This window comes from Symphalangus syndactylus, chromosome 5, assembly GCF_028878055.3.
Source record: "Symphalangus syndactylus isolate Jambi chromosome 5, NHGRI_mSymSyn1-v2.1_pri, whole genome shotgun sequence".
NCBI lineage: Eukaryota > Metazoa > Chordata > Mammalia > Primates > Hylobatidae > Symphalangus > Symphalangus syndactylus.
Genome location: NC_072427.2, coordinates 99,727,570 through 99,751,349, shown reverse-complemented (window position 1 = coordinate 99,751,349; position 23,780 = coordinate 99,727,570). Strand labels below are relative to the sequence as shown.

At 36.9% G+C, this 23,780-nt stretch overlaps 1 protein-coding gene and 1 long non-coding RNA gene across 3 annotated transcripts in view; one reads left to right on the top strand and one right to left on the bottom strand.

Annotated features, from left to right (window-relative positions):
• Window positions 1–23,780, bottom strand: part of LOC134736835 (uncharacterized) — a 279,550-nt gene that overhangs the window by 55,238 nt on the left and 200,532 nt on the right. The window lies entirely within an intron of this gene.
• On the top strand, window positions 2,516–3,305 carry KRTAP13-1 (keratin associated protein 13-1). Its single transcript, XM_055279450.2, has one exon. It carries the CDS (start codon window positions 2,570–2,572, stop codon window positions 3,086–3,088), a length of 519 nt encoding a protein of 172 aa, XP_055135425.2. The 5' UTR covers window positions 2,516–2,569; the 3' UTR covers window positions 3,089–3,305.

Here is a 23,780-nt window from a genome sequence, read left to right as displayed (position 1 = left end):
AATTTTAGTATCTGTTGTTTAATTACCTTTTAATTAGATAGATTTGCAATTCCATGACATTAGCCATGGCTTTCTACTTCTTGAGCCCCTGACATCACATATTTGGAGTTTGGCATATATTCTGTTAGGGAATTTGTCTTGAATTGTTAGAAAACATAAATCCAAATAACATAGTAAAGCTATCAGACATTTTCTTATTTTGTTTTCTGTTTTGGGTTGGGATTAAACAGCAGCAAAGACAACAAAAACACCAACAACACATACAGCAATGTAATTACTAAAAGTGAGGCTGGAGCCCCAGGGAGAGACGTTGTCCTGACAGGTGTCCGAGGGACACCTGGCGCGCCATATAAACCCCTGATGCCTTAGAGAGACTGCCATGAGCACATGCTCAGACATCTTGGGGAGGGCACGTTAGGCAGAGGCAGAGACAGATGGAACTTAATGAAGGGTAACTTTGAGGGTACTTCTCTTGCCTGACATTTTCCAAAGCTCTGTTATCACTCCTGGGGAGACTGCGAGGAACCCGCTGTTCCAGCTATGCTGCTGTGGCCTAGGAGTCCCTTGTGGCATCCTCAGGCCGCGGGTGTATCCGGAGAGCTGCCTGCACTACTTCTAATATATCTAGTCCCGAGGGTCAACCTTATAAGCCTTAGAAAGTTTTCCTTTTTTTTTTTTTTTTTTTTTTGAAACAGAGTCTCACTCTGTCGCCCAGGCTGGAGTGCAGTGGCGCCATCTCGGCTCACAGCAAGCTCCGTCTCCAGAGTTCACGCCATTCTCCTGCCTCAGCCTCCCGAGTAGCTGGGACTACAGGCGCCCGCCACCACGCCCGGCTAATTTTTTGTATTTTTAGTAGAGACGGAGTTTCACCGTGTTAGCCAGGATGATCTCTATCTCCTGACATTGTGATCCGCCCGCCTCGGCCTCCCAAAGTGCTGGGATTACAGGCGTGAGCCACGGCGCCCGGCCCGTAGTTTTTGTTTTAAGAATAAGGATTGGAACAAGGACACTGCTCTGCCACAAACTAGAAGACCCCCATAACCCTGGATCCGCAGCTGTTTGCAGCCGATCCTCATACAAATTGCCAACAGACACAGGTGGGAGGTGAACCAGGGACATCTGGACAAGAGGCACACAATTCAGGCTTGACGCACTGCTGAAAAGAAATGACAGAGGGTGTTACAGCTGTGGCGTTGCTCCCAACAAATGGCAAAGTTAAAAAAAAAAACTTGTGTCATAAAAAATAATTCAAGTATTTTTGGTGTGCTATTTCTAAAAGAAACACCAAATTTTACTTCCATTTGTTCTACAGAAAATCACGTTGACAAAATCATTGTCATATGTAGAGATGATCAAAGACTGACTATGCAACCAAAAAAGGTAGAAAAGGTTATAGATGAGGATGATGATAAAGGTATAGTATTTTCTTGATTTTGTGACATCTTGGGTTTTGTTAACTATGGAAGTTTTATTCTAAGTTAATATCCATGTTTATATCTATTATTATATTCATAATATTGTGTTTTTAATGAGGATCTCCAAATTATACTTTTCAACACCCACAAAAGCTAAATCCACCTCTTTAAAGAGGGCTGGGATGGAGTCGCGAAAAACATAGAAGCTGGTGTTACCCCGCAACCGCAAATGCTCAGAAGGCATTCAAAATTTTGAGGTGGGGGTTTAGAGGTGTTGTAGACAGGTAGGCTCCAGAACACTTACAAATATGAATGCATCATACAAAAGCCATCAAATAAGTTTATTTGAAAGCATTATGATTTGCTTTTAGGGTGGAGTATCCATCCATTAGTTGCAAACCCTGAGTCCTGAGCATCCTTCTGCTATTCTGACTACTCTGACTTGTTTCCTACCTCATCTCAGCAGTGTCTTCTACTTTGCTTTTTTTCACATGGGTCCTTATTGTTGTTCTATTTATTGATTTTTTGCTTTTGTTTTGATTTTTTTCTAAATACTAATTTTTTAAAAAAATTTGTTCAAGATGATATCTATGTCTAGTTATCTCTCAATTCCTTTGGCTTACTTTTATATAGGCCCTCGAGACTGGACTTATAAGCACTGATTATAGTAAATAACAGATGGCAAACTATTTTGGAGAGTGTGAACAATAAGATTTCTGCCTCTAGGCCACTGACAAAAAAAGATGAATACATTACTATCCCCACCCAAGACAGAAAGAATTTCCCAGCCAAAACAGGAGCAGATGTATAAATCATGGGCAGAGAAAATAAGAGGGGTTTTCCTGGCCATAATGGAGTTGGCATTAATCACATACTGTCATAGCATTTGTAACATAAATGTATTTCATTGACGCAGAGCTATAAAACAAAATGAGTTCTTCCATAAATATAAGATGAAGGGTGTTAGTTAACCGCAATGACAAAGAAGATTACTAAGTTACTTATATGAAATGCGGGAGCTCAAATATGTGAAGGATGACCCTGTAGGGTGCCACACCCACGACTGAACGTGTATAAATGGTCCTGTCCAGGAGTGGTACACAAACTCAGAATCTTCTCAGTGTAACTCAGCTGAACTCACATCTCCCGTCAACATGTCCTACAACTGCTGCTCTGGAAACTTCTGCTCCCGCTCCTGTGGTGGCTACCTGCACTACCCAGCCTCCTCCTGTGGCTTTTCCTACCCCGGCAACCTGGTCTACAGCACTGACCTCTGCTCTCCCGGCACCTGCCAGCTGGGATCCTCTCTCTATAGAGGCTGTCAGGAGACCTGCTGGGAGCCCACCAGCTGCCAGACATCCTATGTGGAGTCCAGCCCCTGCCAGACCTCCTGCTACCGCCCCAGAACCTCCTTGCTCTGCAGTCCCTGCCAGACAACTTACTCTGGGTCTCTAGGCTGTAGATCCAGCAGCTACGGCTCCCTGGGCTATGGATCGAGGAGCTGCTACTCGGTGGGCTGTGGGTCCAGTGGCTTCAGATCCCTGGGTTATGGAGGCTGTGGCTTCCCTTCCCGGGGCTATGGCTCTGGATTCTGCCGCCCAACCTACTTGGCTTCTAGGAGCTGCCAGTCTTCTTGCTACAGACCAACTTGTGGATCAGGCTTCTATTATTGATCATCTTGTTAAATTGCTAATTTTGTTGGCTAATGCCATCAATGCCTCTACTCATAACCTTTATTGTTTTCATCATGTACAGAAAGAATTAGCCTCTTACTCTCTAATTATCAAGTTCTCAGTTTGTCTTTGGCCCCAAATACTGGCTGGCAGGCTTCATCTGAAAAACTGTAATTGGAGTACTAGCTGAAAATAAATCTTGAAGTACACATTAAAAGTAGAATTTATATTATTCGATTTTCTTCCACAATTGTATAAAAAGTCAAATCATTTTAATCCAGTAAATCCATTGGTCTCATATTCAGCTATGTTTGTGGTGGTTTTACATTGCTAGGGTTTTGGTTGTGATGTATTAGGGAATTATTATGAAACAATTGGTGTATATATATGTATATATATATATATATATATATATATATATATGAATAGGTTTGAAAATCATATGAAGTTTGGGATTCAGACAAACTTTTGGTGGCCTCAGAGATTTTTGTTATTCAAACTACAGATAGTGGAAGTCTACTAAATATACAGACTTTTATTCATTAAAATCTCAGAATCAGGAATTAGCTTGATCCCCTTATAAAATGTGGATTCTTGTGTCTATGCCAACAAGTATAAGGTAGCAGACTAGTTGATAGTTATATCAAGAATCTGCAGAGAAAAAAATACTATTTAGAATGATATGGTTTTAGATATACATAAAAGAAAAATCGAACTGAAGAGAAACGAAAGTGATTTGAAGTAACTTTTGAAGTCACCCAATATTTGTTGGTAATCATGATCAAATGCCTGCATCTCATTGATGAGAATTCAATATGATTCAATTATCTACATGTGTGTTATAAGGGATACCATGAAACTTGAATGGAGGATTGATATTCCACCTTGGTTTGTATTCATGTTTCACAATAAGTAAAGCTGAAGATAATAACCTTTTGATATCATCAGAAGTGATAATTTAATTCACATCTGAGCATAAAATTAGGGAAATGTTATTTCTCTTTTTTGTGGTAGCATTCTTTGTTTTCTCAGGCAAAGTAATTCCAGAAACAGCGAAGTGTGAAGATAAATAGATTTCAATAAGGAACCGAAAGTTGAGAAGAAAAAAAGAGTTCAAACAATGTCCAATAACTATTCCCATGCATTATTCCTTTAGACAACAGCTGTTAGAGAAAGAGATCCATTATACATGTAAGTTATGTTAAATGTAAAAATATGGAGACACAAAGATGATAAGGAATATAGAGGGAAAACTTATTCTACGATATCTTAGAGGAACTGCAAATTTTCGACTTGCAAAGACAGAAATATCGGAGGGGAGAAGTCTGGGAAGATTACACACAATAAGCAAAGCAGAAAGGGCTGAAAGTCTTTGTGTATTCAAGGAATTATTGGAAATTTAGCTCAGTTACAATGCAAAGTGATTTCATATGGTGTGGTAATGACAAATATGGGCATTCAAACTACTAAAACAGTCTTGAGTAGGGCACTTTTTTTTTTTTTTTTTTTTTTTTTTTTGAGACAGAGTCTTGCTCTGTCACCCAGGTTGGAGTGCAGTGGTGCAATCTCAGCTCACTGCAACCTCCGCCTCCTGGGTTCAAGCAAGTCTCCTGCCTCAGCCTCCCTAGTACCTGGGATTACAGGCACCCACCACCACGCCTGGCTAATTTTCTTGCATTTTTAGTAGAGACAGGGTTTCGCCATGTTGGCTGGACTGGTCTCCAACTCCTGACCTCAGGTGATCCGCTCGCCTCGGCCTCCCAAAGTGCTGAGATTACAGGCATGAGCCCCACGCCCGGCTGAGATTGGGCACTTTTATTCCATTTTCTCTTCTATTCTAATCACTTATGTACTTTTAAAAAGAAATCTTTTATCCAATGATTAGGTATAAATGATTAGGTTCATACCTAAGGGTAAATAAGTTAAAATCAAATGCTCACAAATGAAAAAAACAATTTATAACTAAAGTCTTTTGTTTAGAAAATCTAGACAAGGAAAATACATGTGAAAATATTCAGAAATGATGAGTGTCAAAATCTAAGAAAGGTCTTGATATATAAGCATACATGTGAAAATATTTAGAAATTACCAGGGCCAAAATCTAAGAAAGGTGTTGATAAATAAAGAAGCAGAAAGTCATGGAATTCACGACTACTTTTAGAATAGGCATCTTGTTAGATCCAAAAGAGAGGCTGAAGTTCAGCTCCAAATCATTTCAGCACTTGATTAGGTTAAGAGGATATAGGAATACCAGGGCTCTTGTTCTATCCTTCCAAAATCAAATTTAAATTCTTCTAGGAGGAGGAGAACATCACAGTGAGCTCTAAATTATTTCTTTATATAGATAAATTTAGATACAAATGTAAATATAGATACCTATTTATATATAGATATAGATACCATTGCAGATATAGTTATATCTAGATACACATGAAGATGCAGATATAGTCTAGTACCCAACAAAAATTTACCAGGCTTCAGAAGTTAAGAAATTACTACATCCAAAATATAGATATATGTAGCAGAATTAGGCTCACAAGAGCTTCAGTAAATGAAAATATTAGACGTAAATGTTAAATAACTACACTTGACATGCTTAGGGAATAAAAAGATAGATGAAAAATTTTGGCAGAGTACTGAAGTATATTAAAAGAACCAAAAAGAGATTTTAAAATTAAAAAATATAATAAATTAAAATATTGAATTGGTGAATGGATTAAAACAAAACATGGCTAAACAGATAATTAGTTACTGTCCAGTAGAATATATACAAACCAAAAAAAAAAAGAAAAATTATTAAAATATTTAAAGGAGTTTCAGAGACTATGGAACATATGAAACGGTCTAACATAGTTGCTGTTGGAGTCCTAAAACAAAATTATGTGTCTGTATGTGTGTGTGTGTGTACATATGGCTAGAAATAAATCCACATATTACTAAATCTAAGAGAAGTCATCTGTAATAGAAACAAATCCACAGGGGATCCAAAGATAATTTTTGAATAGAGGAAAGAACAAATCCATATATTCAAGAACTACTAAAACTCCCATGCATGATAAATATGAAGACAAGCCCATAACTAGGCATATTGGAGTCTCACTGAGGAACAGGAAAGAAAAAGAGAAAAACTTAAAGCAGCCAGAGGTGGGAAAAAAATTTAAAAAGAAATTTACCTTCATCAAAGCAACTGAGATTAAAAGCTAAATTTTAAACAGAGAAGAAGAAATAAAAGAAAAGAAGTACATGTCCTCAAATATTTAAAAATTTCAAAACTAGAGTAATATGACCAATAAATGTCTGTTTTAAAAATGGAGGAGAAGTATAGACATTTTCAGACAATCAAATACTTACAGAATTTGCCAGTAGCTTTCTGGGAAATCCAAAGGGATTGAAATAATGAGTGAAAATATGGAAGGTTCTATTCAGCTTTCTGTGACAGAAATTGGAATGACAATGTTCGATGCTCCCTGGTGAACTTGGTCTAATTTTGTTTATAACTTCCATAATTTAAAAAATATTATAATTCAAGTTATCTCTATATACAGAATTCTCACCTGTGAGTTTCTGCCATCTTAGAGATCTAGAACACAGACACAAATAGCATTAACATTAAAGAATACTTTCTGGCTAAGCCCTAAGCCAAAGCCATCTTGGATTAATGGAAATGATATGCCTATTTTAGATATAAAAGTGGTTCTCTGGCCTCTGGAAATACTCTAGTTAGAAAAGCAAACTACCTTTTAAAGACTAATCAGTGATAGTTTCAATAATAATTACACAATTATATAGTGAAGCATGCTTACACAGCTGGTAGTTATAATGTTGGAGACAATAAATTTGCAATATCAGAACTGGTACTGAAGTTAAATAGATTAATATCTAATTTCAGGATGAAATAATGATAAATTTATCATCATATTATAAACTCTATCATTATATCATTATAAACTTAATCATTCTATTTCAAGAAACTATCCCAATGCCATATTAAAGTTTCTCTAGAAATGGCCAGCCCAAATCCCTGAGTCTTTTGCAACATTTTGAATTTACCAGGATTAAGGTAGGTTTCTCCCTATATTCCAGCAACTCAGCAACAGTGATTCCAGATCTCTATTTCCCTACAAAGGCAGTCCTGCTCTCTACCAGAATTCTATTAGATCTCTCATGGGCTTTGCCTCTACCAGTGGTGTGGGTTTCCACTGCGGCCTTCCCTGTTTAATCTGTTACACTCATTAGCTCTGTGAGTCTTGAATCTGGGGGTTCAGGTCTTAAGTTCCAGCTGCCCAAGCAACTGTATTTCCAGAAATTACCAGCCATCTAGCTACCGGCCAGCATGTGGTTCTGACTTCCAGGAATTAATATATTCAGTTTCCCAGGAAGCTCATCATGAATCATTTATATGCAATTGATTTTGCCAATTTTTATTTATTTATTCTTGTCACTTTAGTGATTACAGATAACAACTTTGTTCCTCCCAACCTTAACTTCTGTATTTTTCATTAGTCATGCCTCAGTAGCATTTTCTCACTTCTCAAAACAAGATTCATCTGGCTCTGTTCTTAGGGAATGCATGATGAAAAAATATTTTATTATATTTTTCAAGGAAAATGCCTCCATTCATAGGCTACCCTATAATGAGAAAATTTAAAAACAATTTTTTAAAATACAGTTTCTGTTTCTCTGAACTTACCATTTAGCAGGTTTAATCAATGTTAACCAAATAATTATTTAATTACAGTAGTTATTAAAGCTGTGAATAAGCAGCCTCAACATATAAGAACAATTAAAGAAGAGATGTCACTTATTTAGAAGTCAGCAAAGGTTCCCAAAGAAAGTATCCTATCAGCTGAGCCTAGAGAGTGAGTAAAAATAGCTTGATTGGGGTGAGAAACTGGAATAAGCATATCCAATTAGAAGGTGCTTTGCACTAATTTGAATGAAAAGGATAAAAACCTATGATTAGTGATATCCAATCATCAGACTATCTGTATGTACTCATTCTACATTGCAAGTTCTGTCTCACATTTCTACATAAACCCTCTTTTACTGTAAACCAACTAGATTTCACTTCTTCCCTAAATACAAAATATGCATTTTTTTCTCTCTGCTTTGATCATTTTACTTTACCTTCTCATATTTCCCTTAGCTATTCTCATAGTTCTTGTGATTTTGATATTCAAGATAGCCCCAACTTTTAGATACATGTTTACAAGTTCTTCTGAAATTGGAGCTAAACTGAATTAGAATGAAATTTAAAGAGTGAGGTAGTCGGGATACAATGGTATAGTGAATGTGGTGATCTTGAATAGGAGAAATTCAATTAATAAACTGCTGTATGTAGAGACCCCACTTTCCAAGCTGAGAGAGTTTGAAAATGGAGTTCTCAAGCTCGCTAGGGATGGCGGAGGAGGCATGTTGTTGCAGATGCCTTCTAAGTTAACTCAATTAATAATATCAATCATCTTTTACATGTCTAATTCTAAGTAATCTATAAAATTACTATGGAAATATCGATTTTACTTGTCTATACAAATGAAAAGCATATGAAAAATTAAGTTTAAAATATATTGTAATAATATCAAAACATATCGTTTGTGGAATACATTTCAAGATCTTGAGTCATATCATGGATCTATGAATTTAGGGATAATTTTTATTATCTCGAATTCACAGATCCAACACATTCCAAACAGAAGTGCCAAAATTGCCAAAAATTGAAAAGTTGACTGAAATTTGTAAAATTTAACAGAGGAAGAATAGGCAACACAATCTTAAAAACGAGAAATAAAATAGGAAGATGTATATTAAAGCATTATGGTGCTGGAATTAAGTATAGATAATTAAATTAGTGGAACAAAATAGAGTTATGCAACAGATCCACATGTGTACTACCTATTTTTTACAAAGATGTGAAGTCAATTTGAATGTAAAAAAATGTCTTTTCGACAGATGGTATTAGAGTCACTGATACGTGTAAATATCCAGGCATGTGGAGTACCGTCTCTCCTGGATTAGGAGTTTAGGGCATCCTTCCTACCTTTGTAGAGATCTTGGGACTGAGGAGCTTTCACACCTCCATACCTGACCCACCTCGGAGTGTTTGGTGTCTGCCGACAGAATTCTCCCTCAAGGCTGATGCTTGTGCCTGTCATCAGGGGACCTGTCAGCAGAACTGCCAAGTCTGGCCCTGCCCATTTTGACTCGGCTCCCATGGAGCTGAGCAGGGAGCTCAAACCACTGTGCACTCCGCAAATCAGCCCATTGGCTGAGGGAACAGAGAGCTTCTCCCAGTAAACAAGGATCAGGTTATATACCTAGCCACGCTGGCTGCAGCTGGCTGTTTCCCATCAGCGCCATCTACTGACTTGCAAGTCAAACCACACAGTCCAATATAAAACATGCCAACAGAGTGCATACGGCTATAGAAGCAAAGCCAAAAACCCTACCCAGCATTCTCCACTGTCGCACCCCGTAAGGAGGTAGGAAGGAGAAAGGGAGAGAAAAACAGAGAAAGAAAGAAAAGGAAAAAATACTACCCCCACAAAAATAATTACAATAATTAGAAGTACCAGTGTTTCCAGACGAGAAGAAACCAGCACAAGAATTCTAGCACCATTAAAAATCTGTAGTGACACCACAAAAGTATTACACTAGCTCTGCAGCAATGATCCTTAGCCAAAATAGGAACTCAGAATTAATAGATAAAGAATTCAAAGCGTGGATGGCAAGGAAGCTCAATGAGATCCAAGACAAGGTTGAAAATCAACAGAAAGAAACTTCTAAAGCAATCCAGGAAATGAAGAAAGAGTTAACATCTTAAAAAGAAATAATTCAGAGCTTCTTGAAATGAGAAACTCACCTAAGGAATTTCAAAATACAGTTGAAAGCTTTATCAATAGACTGGGCCAAACAGAAAAAATAATTTCAGAGCTTGAATATTGAACTCTCCTAGGTAGACAAAAATTTTAAAAAAATGATTTTTTTAAAAAACTGAAATCTTTGAGAAATATGAGATTATGTAAAGTGACAAGTCCTACAAATTATTAGTATTCCTGAGAGAGGAGAAAAAGTAAACAACCTGAAAAACATATTTGAGGGAATAAATTAATAAAATTCCCCTAATGTTGATTGAGAGATAGATATTGACATATATAAGAAATCCAGAGAACACCTGTGATATGCAATACAAAATGAATGTCACCAAGGCATATAGTCACCAGACTGTCCAAGGTCAATGCTAAAAAAATTTTTTTAAAGGCAACTAGAGAAAAAAGTCAGATCACGTACAAAGGGAACTCCATCAGGCTAACAGTGGACTTTTCAGCAGAACCTTACAAGCCAGAAGAGATGAGGGGCCTATTTTAAGCATTCTTAAAGACAAGAAATTCCAGTCAAGGATTTTCTATTTAGCCAAACTAAGCTTCATAAGCAAAGGAGGAATGAAATCTCTTCCAGACAAGCAAACACTAAGGGAATTTATTACCACTAGAGCAGTCGTACAAGAGAGCTTAAAGGAGTTCTAAACATGGAAAAAAAAAAACCTGCTGCCACAAACACATATTTAAGTACATAGCTTACAGACCCTATAAAACAACCACAGAATAGAATATCAACAGAGCAGCCAGCTAACAACTTCATGGTAGGATAAAAACTTCGTATATCAAAATTAACCTTGAATGTAAATGGCCTAATGTGTCAATTGAATGGCACAGAGTGGCAAATTGAATTTTAAAAAGAATATTCATTTGCTGTGTTTAAGAGACCCCTCACACACAATATGACACCCATAATAGGCTCAAAGTCAAGGGGTGGACAAAGATCTATCTCATAAAATGAAAACAGGAAAAAGAGCAGGAGTTGCTATTTTTATATTGGATAAAACAGACTTTAAACCAACAACAGTAAAAGAATAAAAAAGAGCATTATATAATGATGAAGGATTTAATTTAAAAAGAAAACTTAACTATCTTAAAGATATATGCACTTGGCCGGGAATGGTGGCTCACGCCTGTAATCCCAGCACTTTGGGAGGCCCAGGCAGGTGGATTACCTGAGGTCAGGATTTTGAGACCAGCCTGGTCAACGTGGTGAAACCCTGTCTCTACTAAAAGTACATAAATTAGCCAGGCATGGTGGTACACACCTGTAATCCCAGCTACTCTGGAGGCTGAGGCAGGAGAATTGTTTGAGGCTGGGAGACGGAGGTTGCAGTGAGCTGAGGTTGCACCACTGCACTCCAGCCTGGCCAACAGAGCGAGACTCTGTCTCAAAAAAAAAAAAAAAAAAAAAGATATATGCACTCAACATTGGAGCACCCAGATTCATAAAACAAGTACTTCCAGGTCTGCAGAAAGACATACAGCCACACAATATTAGTGGGGAGACTTCAATACCCCACTGACAGCAGTAGACAGATAATCAAGGCAGAAAACCAATGAAGAAATTCTAGACTTGAACTCGGCACTTGACTCTGATTAGCTATCTACCGAATAATCTACCCATCTACCACAGAATATACATTCTTCTTCTCTGCACACAGAACATACTCCAAGATTGACCACATGCTCAGGCATAAAATAAGTCTCGATAAATTAAAAAAAAAAAACTCATTTCACCGTACTCTCAGATCACAGTGCAATAAAAATGGAAATTAATATGAAAAATTTCCCTCAAAACCACACAATTGCATTGCAATTAAACAGCTTGAATGACTTAGGGGTTAAAAATGAAATCAAGGCAGGATTTAAAAATTCTTTGAAATGAATGAAAATGGAGACACAACATACCAAAATCTTTGGGATGCAGCAAAAGTGGTGTTAACAGGAAAGTTTATGAACAAAATGCCTACCTCAGAAAGTTAGAAAGATCTCAAATTAAAGATTTAGTATCACACCCAGAGAAACTAGAAAAACAATAACAAACTAATCACAAATCTAGCAGAAGAAAAGAAACAAGGAAAATCAAAGCACACATGGAAAAAAATTGAGAACTGAATATTTATACAAAGAATCAATTAAACAAAAAGTTGGTTCTTGGAAAGGATAAACAAGATGATTCTAACTAGTGACCTATTGATCACTAGTTAGAGTAACAAAAAATAGAAGAGATAAGATTCAAATGAACATGATCAGAAATGAAAAAGGTGACATTACAACGAATCTCACAGAGACATAAAAGATCCTCAGAGACTATTATGAATACCTCTATTGAATCAGGAAGAAATTGAAACCCTGGAGAGACTAATATTGAGTTCTGAAATTAAATAAGTAATAAAAAAAAACTACTAACCAAAAAAAAAGAAAAAAATGCCCAGTACCAGATAGATTTACAGTCGAATTCTACCAGATGTACAATCAGGAGCTGGTACCAATTCTATTGAAACTATTCCCAAAAATTGAGGAGGAGGGACTCCTCCCTAACTCATTCTATGACTCCAGCATCACCCTGATACAACACATGAAAAAAACAAAATTAGAAAAGACAATTACAGGCTAATATTCCTAATAAAATAAACACAATAAAAACTTAACAAATCATTAGCACACAGAATCCAATAGCATATCAAAAAGTTAATTTACAGTGATCAAATAGGCTTTATTCCTGTAATGTAATGCTGTGTTAACATGTGTACATCAATAAATGTGATTTACCACATAAACCGAACTAAAAACAAAAACCAAGTAATTATTTCAACAGACAGAGAGAGCTTTCAATAAAATCCAATATTCCTTTATGTTAAAAAACCCTCAAAAAAACTAGGCATCAAGAGAACATACCTCAAAATGATGAGAGCCATCTATGACAGACCCACAGCCAACATCACACTGAATGAGAAAAATCTGGAAGCATTCCCCTTGAGAACTGGAAGAAGACAAGGATGTCCACTCTCTCATTACTCCTATTCAACATAGTACTGGATGTCCTAGCTAATGCAATCAGGCAAGGGAAAGAAATAAAATGAATTCAAATAGAAAAAGAAGTCAAACTGTATCTCTTTGTGGATAATATGATTCCATACCTAGACAACCATAAAAACTCTGCCAAAAATCTCCTGGATTTGATAAATGAATTAAATCAAGTTTCAGGACACAAAATCAATGTAAAAAATTAGTAACATTTCTATATACAACTATTATTTAAGCTAAGAGCCAAATCAAGAATAAAATAATATTTACAATAGTCACATCAACAATAAAATACCTGGGAATACATCTAACCAAAGAGGTGAAAGATCTCTAAAAGGCAAACTACAAACCACTGCTGAAAGAAATCATAGATTATACAAACAAATGAGAAAATTTTCATGCTCATGGATTTGAAGAATCAATACTGTTAAAATGTCTATACTGCCTAAAGCAATTTACAGATTCAATGGTATTCCTATCAAACCACAAATTTAATTCTTCACAGAATTTTAAAAAAGTATTCTAAAATTCATATGGAACAAAAAACGATCTCAAATAGCCAAGGCAATTCTATGCAAAAAGAACAAAGCCAGAAGCATCACATTACCTGACTTCAAACTGTCCTATAAGGCTACAGCAACTCAAACAGGATGCTACTGATATAAAAACAAACACATAGACCAATGACACAGAATAGAGAACCTAGAAATAAAACTACACACCTACAGCCAGCTGATTTTCAACAACATCAGCAAAAATAAGCAATACAGAAAACACACCCCATTCAATAAATGATGCTGGGATAGCTAGTTAGCAATCTTCAGAAAAATAAACCCGGACCCCTCTTTTTTAGTATATACAAAAATTAACTTAAATGAATCAAACATTTAAATATAAGACCTCAAACTATGAGAAATCTAAAAGAAAACCTAGGAAACACCATTCTGGACATCAGCTTGGGAAATAATTTATGACTAAGTCCTCGAAAACAATTGCAACAAAACCAAACATTGATGTGGGACCTAATTAAACTAAAGAGCTTCTGCATGGCAAAAGAAACCATCAACAGAGTAAACCGACAACCCATGGAATAAAACAATTTCCACAAACTATGTATCTAACAAAGATGTAATATCCAGAATGTGTAAGAAATTTAAACAATTGAACAAGCAAAAAGCAAATAACCCCACTAAGAGACGCTTCACACACACACACAAATACAAGCAGCCAACAAAAATATGGAACACATTTCAAATAAAAATCATCAGAAAATTGCAAATTAAAACCACAATGAGATACATCTCAAACCAGTCAGAATGGCTACTATTAAAAAGTCAAAAAGCATCACATGCTGGCGAGGCTGTCTAGAAAAGAAAAAACTTATGCGCTGTTGATGAGAATGTAAATTACTTCAGCCACTATAAAAAAATAACAGCTTAAAACATAGCTACAATTTGACCCAGAAATCCCATTGCAGGACATATATTCAAAAGAAAGTAAGTCATTTGACCAAAAAACAAACAAACAAACAAACAAAACCACACATACACTCGTATGTTCATCAAAGCACCATTCACATTAGCAAAGACACGAAATCATCCTAGGTGTTGGAGGCATTTGAACCAGCCCTCATGGCTGCTCTGCCTACGGAATAGCCATTCTTTTATTCCTTTACTTTCCTAATAAATTTGCTTTCACTTTACTCTAAAGACTTACTCTGAATTCTTTCTTGTGTGACACCCACGAATCCTCTCCTGGGGTCTGGATTGGGACCCCTTTCCTGTAACATCTTTCTGGTGACCACAGAAGTGACTATAGGGGGGAAACCCATGACCCAAAGGGTAACTTTGGGTAAGTGGTGGGGTCCAGTAACATCTTTTTGGTGAACCATGGAAGGGGCAATACTTAGAAGACTCCTTGATCCGATGGAAACAGACTGCAGCTCTGATCGGCCAACTTTGGGTAAGTGTTGGGGTACCCAGGTAAAGAATGGGATTGGGTTAGAGGCTCAACTTACGGGATTTAGAGTCTCTCCTAAGACAGATTGGGTTAGAGGCCCATCTTAATAAAAGGCAAGGATGCTTGACTGACCTAGGGTTAGAAGCCCAACTTAGAAGGGACTCTAAGATTTAGGGGGTTAGAGGCCCATCTTGGTGAACTCTTTCGGATAAGAATGGCTTTAGCTCTATGGGATGTTAACCACTATTCTCTTTAGATTAATCTGCCTTGCCCTCTTTGCTGATGGCCGTGGGTGAAAGGGTTAGCCATGTACAGATCATTGAACATGGGGAACTCTTTCCTCCCTCAAAAAGGGTAAACTTGAGAGCTGATGGGACTGCTGGAAAAGATCTGTTTGCCGTCGACAAGCAGCCGCTTAAAATTTTTAGTGTTGCTGCAATGGGTGGGTCATTCTCTGACCTTCCTGAGTACCTCGCCTTCCCCACTCTGACTCAGGCAATGCTTTCCTCCCTCTCTCTCTCCCTCTTTTTTTTTCTCTCTCTGAACAAGCTGGTTGAATGAATGGCAAAATTCACTGTTTATCTCCTGTAAAGTTTTGATTAATGGAAAAAAGGATTTATGAGGCTAGTCTTAAGCTGTAGCAAAGGGTGTGCTTTGTGTGTTTTTCTATATTGTTCTGTCCTAATAAGGTGTACCTTGGGATAGAACATGGATTTAGCACACCCAGGTGTGTTTTTCAAGATGGCCCAGCAAACTTGTCAGTTAGAAAGTTTGACACAGGTCCCTGAAAAAACTGGATGAGATTTCCTTCTTGTCTTGTACGTCCATCTTTGGGAGCTTGGCCTTGTAACCATGTGGCCATGCTTTCTCTTTTCACAATGGCAGCCCAGGTTTAGAGTTCAATTCCTGGCTTGGGAAATGAGTCCTTTATTTTCTGTCTGTCTAAGTATTTTTTTTTTTTGAGATGGAGTCTCACTCTGTTGCCCAGGCTGGAGTGCAGCGGCATGATCTTGGTCCACTGCAAGCTCTGCCTCCCGGGTTCATGCCATTCTCCTGCCTCAGCCTCTTGAGTAGCTGGGACTACAGGTGCCTGCCACCATGGCTGCCTAATTTTTTGTATTTTTAGTAGAGACAGGGTTTCACTGTGTTAGCCAGGATGGTCTTGATCTCCCGACCTTGTGATCCACCTGCCTTGGCCTCTCGAAGTGTTGGGATTACAGGCATGAGCCACTGTGCCCAGCCCTAGGTATTTTTATGTATTATGTGTGTGATGTTTACATATGAAAGAGACTTAACTAATTGGTTTAATAACAGTAAGAGCCTAAATCAAATATTTTGTCAGAAAAGTTTAAAGTGTAATGCCTTTTGGTTCCCATGACTTAAGTAATCTTTGAGAAATAAGAAACAATTTTAAAGATTATTGGCAAAATAAAAATATCTTCACAAATGTAAACATCTGGTCTAAATTATACCTGTCAGCTATTTAGTTTGCTAAATGCTTTAAGGTTATAAACTGCTTCTTTGTCTTTTAAAAATTGTTCAATTCGCTTTGAAGCATTAGATTCTAGATAAGGCCTGAGGACATGTAGAATTAGCCATGCCCCCTTGCTATGCAAGGAAGAGTATAAAGAAAGCTTTTATATAAGAAAGGATGTTGTATGGTAAATTCTTGTCCTAAAGTAAAATAACTGGTTGTTTAAAAAGAGGGATGTTTAGGGCAAGTCAGAAAGTCTAAACATGTTGTACATGGCCTATGTAAGTCCTGGAAGGATTCGTGAAAGGGAATGTATGCATGAGATGTTGTACATTTAAAAGTGATTAGGCCTCCTAAATGTACTGTGACTCTTAAATGTACAACTTGCCTGGTTTACAGCTAGGTAAGGCCTGGGACACATGGAGTTAGACACTGGAAAGAGTCAAACCTTATCTGCACTTCTGTCTGCTGTCCTAGGCTCCACACCTAGTACATAATTAAAATCCTGAATTTACCAAGGATTTTCACGAAAAGGAAAAGTTTCTAAGAGTTAACAGTGCAACATGTGTTTGAGACTACCAAAAAAAAACCAATTTTACACACAAGTCATGTCAGGAAAGTAGGATGTACTTTTGGTAAATGAGTATAAGAAGACATAGAAATGTGAATTTCTTGCCTAGGGTTAGAGGGTTAAGAATTGTTTTAAGTTAAATAGGATAAAGATGGAGGTTTTAGCAAGTTGTGGAAGGTTTGTGAAAAATTAATTGTAAAAGAGATTCTGTGTGTGAACATACTGGCTAAAGTTAAAGGGGCATTACTCAGTTTTTCTGTAAATTAAACATTGGAATAAAAGCACAGCAGGTTGTTCCTAAAGCAAAAACCTGCATATAATCTGCTCTTTAACAAAAATTGTAAAGGGTTTAAAAAGGTTTATGAGGATCTTACCTTATGGTCAAACTGATTACAATTGGATAGATTTATTTATAAGGTATTATAAAGAATTGGGTTTGACATCAATAATGCATTAATGCAACAATGACATTTGGCTTATTTGGTATAAAAATTATATGAAAAGCATTGTCAAATGTGAAATGGTGTTTGGCTTTCTTTGGGCTATATTTGCATAAATGTGTCATTGGTATATGTTCAAAAATAATGGGAAACCCCTATAATTCTAATATGACTTAGTGTATGTTATTAATAATTATAATTGTCATTGTATGCCACACAGGTAACCAAATTTCTCTGTTAATCATGTTTTTGACTGTGGCTGTCTTAAGACATTTTGTCACCGGCAGACAATTGTTGTCTCATTTTGGTCCTCTTTAGAAGATGGTTTTATAGTCAGCTATAGAACTCCAAAGGTACACTTGAATACAGATTTCTGATAACTTTGGAGACTGTGACATCAGAATAGAGAAAACAACTTCCAGAAGTCTCATGGAGAGCTAAAGTGTTCATGAATATCAAGCAGAACAGAAATTAACTCCATGGAATAAACTGAAGAAGTCTAAAGTAATCTGTTTATCTTTTTGCTTAAAACACTGCTGATTCTCTATTTTGTTTTTCAGAATCAAGGAAATTTTTCTTTAGAGCTATTTACTGCTTTGACAATTGAGTAGAGTATACTGCTGTGAACAAAATTTGGAGCATATTTGTTTCTCTCTACCTGATTTCTCCAGAATTTGGAAACACATATTTGTGAGTATTCTTAATTTATGGTAATATAGTCATTTGCATAAGTTCAGTAAGAATCTGTTTTCTTTTTGCAGCAGGACATCATTGAAGAAACTGGTTATTTTACCACAGCTTTGTCTGGAATGGTGTGTTTTCCTTTAGGAATCAAACTTGACTTGTAAAGCCAATAAAAGCCCCCCCTGGGGACCTGGCCTTAGACCTTGTATACAATAATCCCTTATAGGGTTTATGACCTGTGGTAAGCAAAGAATGCCACTCTCTAACAGGTCCAGGAGCCCCATGTTATCTTGGGACCCCAAAAGGAGAGGAAGTTACTCAACTCATAGATATTTGAAGGTACAAACCCATGTCTGGACTGGGCTCTTAAAAAGTCTTACCTACGAGTCCTTCTATGGAGCAGAGTTCCATCAAAGACAATTTAAAAAGAGTTTATGTAACAAAATAATGATTCTTTCTGCCCTTTATACAAAAAATCAGGACAAGTATAATAAAGCCAATAAGTCTTATCATGATTTGTCTTTAGTAAAAATGAAAAACTGGAGAGAGAAATATTATGTTTCCAGAACTATGGTATACTTGTTATTAAATTCTCATCTCATCAGTTGTTTATAACTTTGTTTCTGCAATGTAGGCTTGCATACCAACCAGTGATCTCTAACTGCTGCTCAGAAAAAACAAGAAGCATGGGTAATGTAAAAATCTGAATCAGTTAATTCTGGGCACATTGAAAATAGCTAGCAACCCCACATCAGCTTGGTTCCACCTGTTGCCCAGTTCATGAAAAGTTTTCTAATTTAGTTTATTTGGGATAATTTTACTTGTTTTGCTTTATTCTTGTGGAATATATTGCTGTTGTACTCTTAGTGTAGGAATGCAGGATAAGCTTACTAAATGTTTTCTTAAATTGAATACTTAATTAATCTTCCAGATATCACCTTTTGTCAGAACTCAAGAGTTAGTTATAAATGACCCTCAAAATACTGATTCTTTCTGAGCTCCTCTCTACCCTGAACACAAGAGACCCTAATAGTTAGGCAGGAATAGCATTGCCCCTATTCAGCCTGAAGATGTTACAGAAGATGGATCTTCATCCCTCAGCAACCCTTAGGATTAAGAGTTTTCTTATAAAAGAAAGGGAGGAAATATCAGAGGCATTTGAAGCAGAGCAACTCCATCTTGAATAGGAGCTGGGTTAAATAAGGGTGAGACCTACTGGGCTGCATTTCCAGTTGGTTAAGGCACTCTAAGTCACAGGATGGGACAGGAGGTTGGCACAAGATACAGGTTCTAAAGACCTTGCTGATAAAAACAGGTTGCAGTAAAGATGCCAGCTAAAACCTACCAAAACCAAAATGGAGACGAGAGTGATCTCTGGTCATACTCACTGCTACATTCCCAGCAGCGCCATGACAGTTTACAGATGCCATGGAAGCATCAGGAAGTTACCCTTTATGGTCTAAAAAGGGGAGACATGAATAATTCACCCCTTGTCTAGCATATACTCAAGAAATTACCATAAAAATGGGCAACCAGCAGCCCTCGGGGCTGCTCTGCCTATGGAGTAGCCATTTTTTTATTTCTTTGCTTTCCTAATAAACTTGCTTTCACTTAAAAGACTTGCCCTGAATTCTTTCTTGGGCAAGATCTAATAACCCTCTCTTGGGTCTGGATTGGGACCCCTTTCAGGTGTCCATCAGCAGTGGATTGGATAAAGAAAATATGGTACATATACACAATGAAATACTTAGAGCCATAAAAAAGAACAAAATCAAGTTCTTTGCAGCATCAGGAATGCAGCTGGAGGCTATCATCCTAAGTGAATTTAAAGCAGGAACAAAAAAATACCATATCTTGTTACTTACAAGTGGGAGTTAAACATTTGGTACTTATGGGCATGCAGATGGCTACAATAAACAATGGGAACTTCTAGAGTGGGGAGAGAAGAAAGGGACAAGGATTAAAAACTGGTTGGGTACTATACTCAGTACCTAGGTGATGGAATCAATTGTACCCCAACCCTCAGCATCATGCAGTATACCCATGTTATCAACCTGCACATGTGTCCCTTGAATTTAAGATAAAAGTTGATTTTTTATTTTCAAAAAAGAAGGCAAGCAACACATAGGAAATTACCAATACTAATAACTACTTTGGGAATACATAAAAAAATTCAGCTTTAATTATCAATAAAAATATAACAATAATGAGGGGAATATAAACACTAAACAAAAGATTCCATGGGTATGGTCGATAAGCATAAAAAAAGGTGTATAAAAATCACTAGTCACCAAATAAATGCAACTTAAAACCACAGTAAGATGCCACTTAGCAAATGGCTGAAAGAAATATGGCAAATGTTGGTGACAATGGAGTTCGTAGGCATCTAGGAAATTGCTGGTGGAATAGTAAAATAATGAAACTAACTTTGGAAAACTGCTTGGCGATTTCTAATTTAGTTGAGCATATGCCCACTCTATGGTCCAGAAATTTCATTCATAGATTTTTTCCCTCCCCCCCGGGAAAAACTAAAAACATATATTCACAAAAAAAACTGGAACAATCAATATTCGTTGTGCTCTATTTTTTAAATCTTGAGAAAATTTGAAGTCAGTCAATAGATGAAAGAATATACACATTGTGATATTATTAACAAAAGGGAACATACGGCACCAATAAAATGAATAAAACATGTCACAACACGAAGCTTTTCGAAAACATTAAGTTGAGTGAAAAAAGATGCATACAATAAAAAAAGTATGATTTCATTTTTATGAAGTTCTAGAAGAAGCAAGTTAGTCTATGGTGATAGCAATCACTTCAGTAGCTGCGTCTGGGGTCAGGGATTGATTAAAAAAAGGAACATGAGTGAATTTTCCAGAGTGGAGAAATTTTCCGTATTTTGATCAGGTAGTCATTACACAGGTGTGTATATTCATCAAAGACAACAAACTCTACCCTTTGAAATATGTTCATTTCATTGTATGTAAATATTGATTGAATAAAAAAAATTATTTAAAAACAGAGGTGTTCTTATAGATATACCTCTGCTTAAAAAAATTTAATGGCTTCTTATTGGTTTTAGAAGAATGTCTACAATGCCAAATTACAACTCTAAGGACCTGCATAGAATGGCTCCAAAATACCTCTGTGGCCTAATTTCAAACTGTTCTTTCCTTTTCTCTTAATGACCAGCCAAAATGGCTTTTAGTTATATCATGCACATCTCAAACCTTTTGTCCTAGAAACACTTCTCCCAGTACCACTTACCGATTCTCTACTTATTGTTTCCATCTCTTTTAAATGTTAGTACTCTGAGAAACTTTTCCTGACTTCTAAGACTAAGTAAAGTTCCCTTGATGTATATTATTTTAGCAAAAAACCAGCTCATTATTTTTGTAATTAAACAATTGCTTACTATTTACTTTATCTGTTAGACTTTCAGCCCAGCTAGAACAGAGACCACACATTTTCTTAATTCATTTATTATGGAGTAATGAATGAATATAATCTTATTTTTAAAAATATATTCAGCAATATATTTCCCCAGCAAAGATTCTGGTTCATGGTAAAGGCTCAATAAATATATTGTGAAAAAGGATGGTACTGACAAAACATTTGACGATGTATTCTGAGGCATGACTAATAAAAAACAGTCAAACAAACACGGGGTCAGGGTGTTGAGGAGGACAAAGCTGCTCTCTGTAACCACTAATGAGAAATGCATTAATGAATAGAAATTGTTGAAATCAAATGCCTAGAAATGATTTGTGAGAGAATTTCCTGGAAAACTGGTTACATTAATTCTTGGAAATCAGAACTGCAAACCAGTTGGTAGGCAGATGACCAGTAGCTTCTAAGATTATAATTGCATGGGCAGTAGTTGCTTGGGAACTAAACTCCTGGGTTTGAAATGCATAGCGCAAGCATCTGTCAATGTATGCAGCAGGAGGGAGCTGGAAGAAGGGAGGCAACTAGATGTAGTCCAAATAAGTGCCAGCTGATTTCCTGTAATCGTGTAGAATGGGATCAACTTGGTGACAATCAGAAGACTGTAATTCACTATGCTATATGCAGTTGCTGAAATAGAGAATAAAAGCTGCATTCTGGGAAATTTAGAGTGTTGCAAGAGATTTGGAATGGGAGAGGGTGGATGTTTCCTGACTGGTAATGGCATGATATGAACTCAGGAGTTACAAGTTTCTCGTGATAAAATAATAAAACTTTCTTGTCTTGACTATCATCTAGAAATGGCACATTATATATAATAACAGGGGCAATTGTGGTATAAGTTCAGAGTCCCCATCATCCAGTTTTTATCATTTGTTTGTGAGCACTGTATTATACTGCTATCTATCTGTGATCAATCTATCTTTGAGTTATTTTCTAAATTTGCATGTTTACTAGTTTTGGTAGGCAGAATAACGGCTCCTAAAAGATGTTCAAATTCTAAATTCTGGAATTTGTAATTATGTTCCTTCACATGGCAAAGAAGAATTAAAGTTACAGATGAAATTAAGCTTGCTAAAATAGGGAGAGTATCTTGGATTACCCAGGCGAACCCGATGTATGTAATAAGTATGAAGTGGAAGGTAAAGGCAGAAAAGTAGGTCTAAGCGATGCACTATGAGAATGATTGGACTCACCACTGCTGTCTTTGGAGACAGAGGAATAGGGCCATGAACCAGAAAATGTAGGTGGCCTCTAGAACACCCATCTCCAAACTTTTTGGTACCAGGGACAGGTTTCCTGAAAGGGTTTTTCCACAGATTGGAGGATGGGGGAGGGATGGTTTTTGGATGATTCAAGCACATTCCATTTATTGTGCACTTAATTCTATTATTATTACATTGTAATATATCATGAAATAACAATAAAACTCACCATAATGTAGAGTCGGTGGGAGACCTGGGCTTGTTTTTCTGCAACTAGATGGTCCCATCTTCAGATGATGGAAGACAGATCATCAGGCATTAGATTCTCATAAGGAACGTGCAACCAAGATCTCTCGCATGTGCAGTTCACAACAGGGTTTGTGCTCTGATGAGAATCTAATGCTACTGCTGATCTGACAGGAGGTGGAGCTCAGCCAGTAACAATTGCTCAACTGCCACTCACCTCCTGCTGTGCTGCCTGGCTCCTAACATGCCATGGACCAGTACCAGTTCATGGCCCCAAGGTTGGGGACCCCTGCTCTGGAATCTGTAAAAAGCAAGCAAATAGATTCTCCCTGAGAGCCTCTAGAAAGAAACTCAGCCCTGCCAATACTTTGATTTAGCCCTGTGAGGCCATCAATTCGTCAGATTTTGACCTACAGAATTAAAAGACAATAAGTTTGTATTGCTTAAAACTCTAAGTTTAATCTAATTTGCTATGGCAGTAATAGGAAACCAAGATTAGAGTGTATTCCTGAAAGCCAGAAAACCATTCCTGCATCTGCAATTTGGAGACAATAACAGAGGAGACCTCAGCCTGGCCAAGAAGCTATAGGTGCTCCTCATTAAAGCCTTACCATTGCCTATGTTTTGGGGGTATAAGGCTTGATCATTACTCTTGGGTAAATATTATGAGCATAGGACTAACTAGAATCACTAAAATTAAAAAAATATCGATGAAGTTATAAAAAGGACCAAGTTTATAGAGGATTTCAAAATTTGTC

Excerpts from the sequence above, each read along its gene's own strand:
- KRTAP13-1 (XM_055279450.2), top strand. The coding sequence starts at position 2,570 with ATGTCCTACAACTGCTGCTCTGGAAACTTCTGCTCCCGCTCCTGTGGT.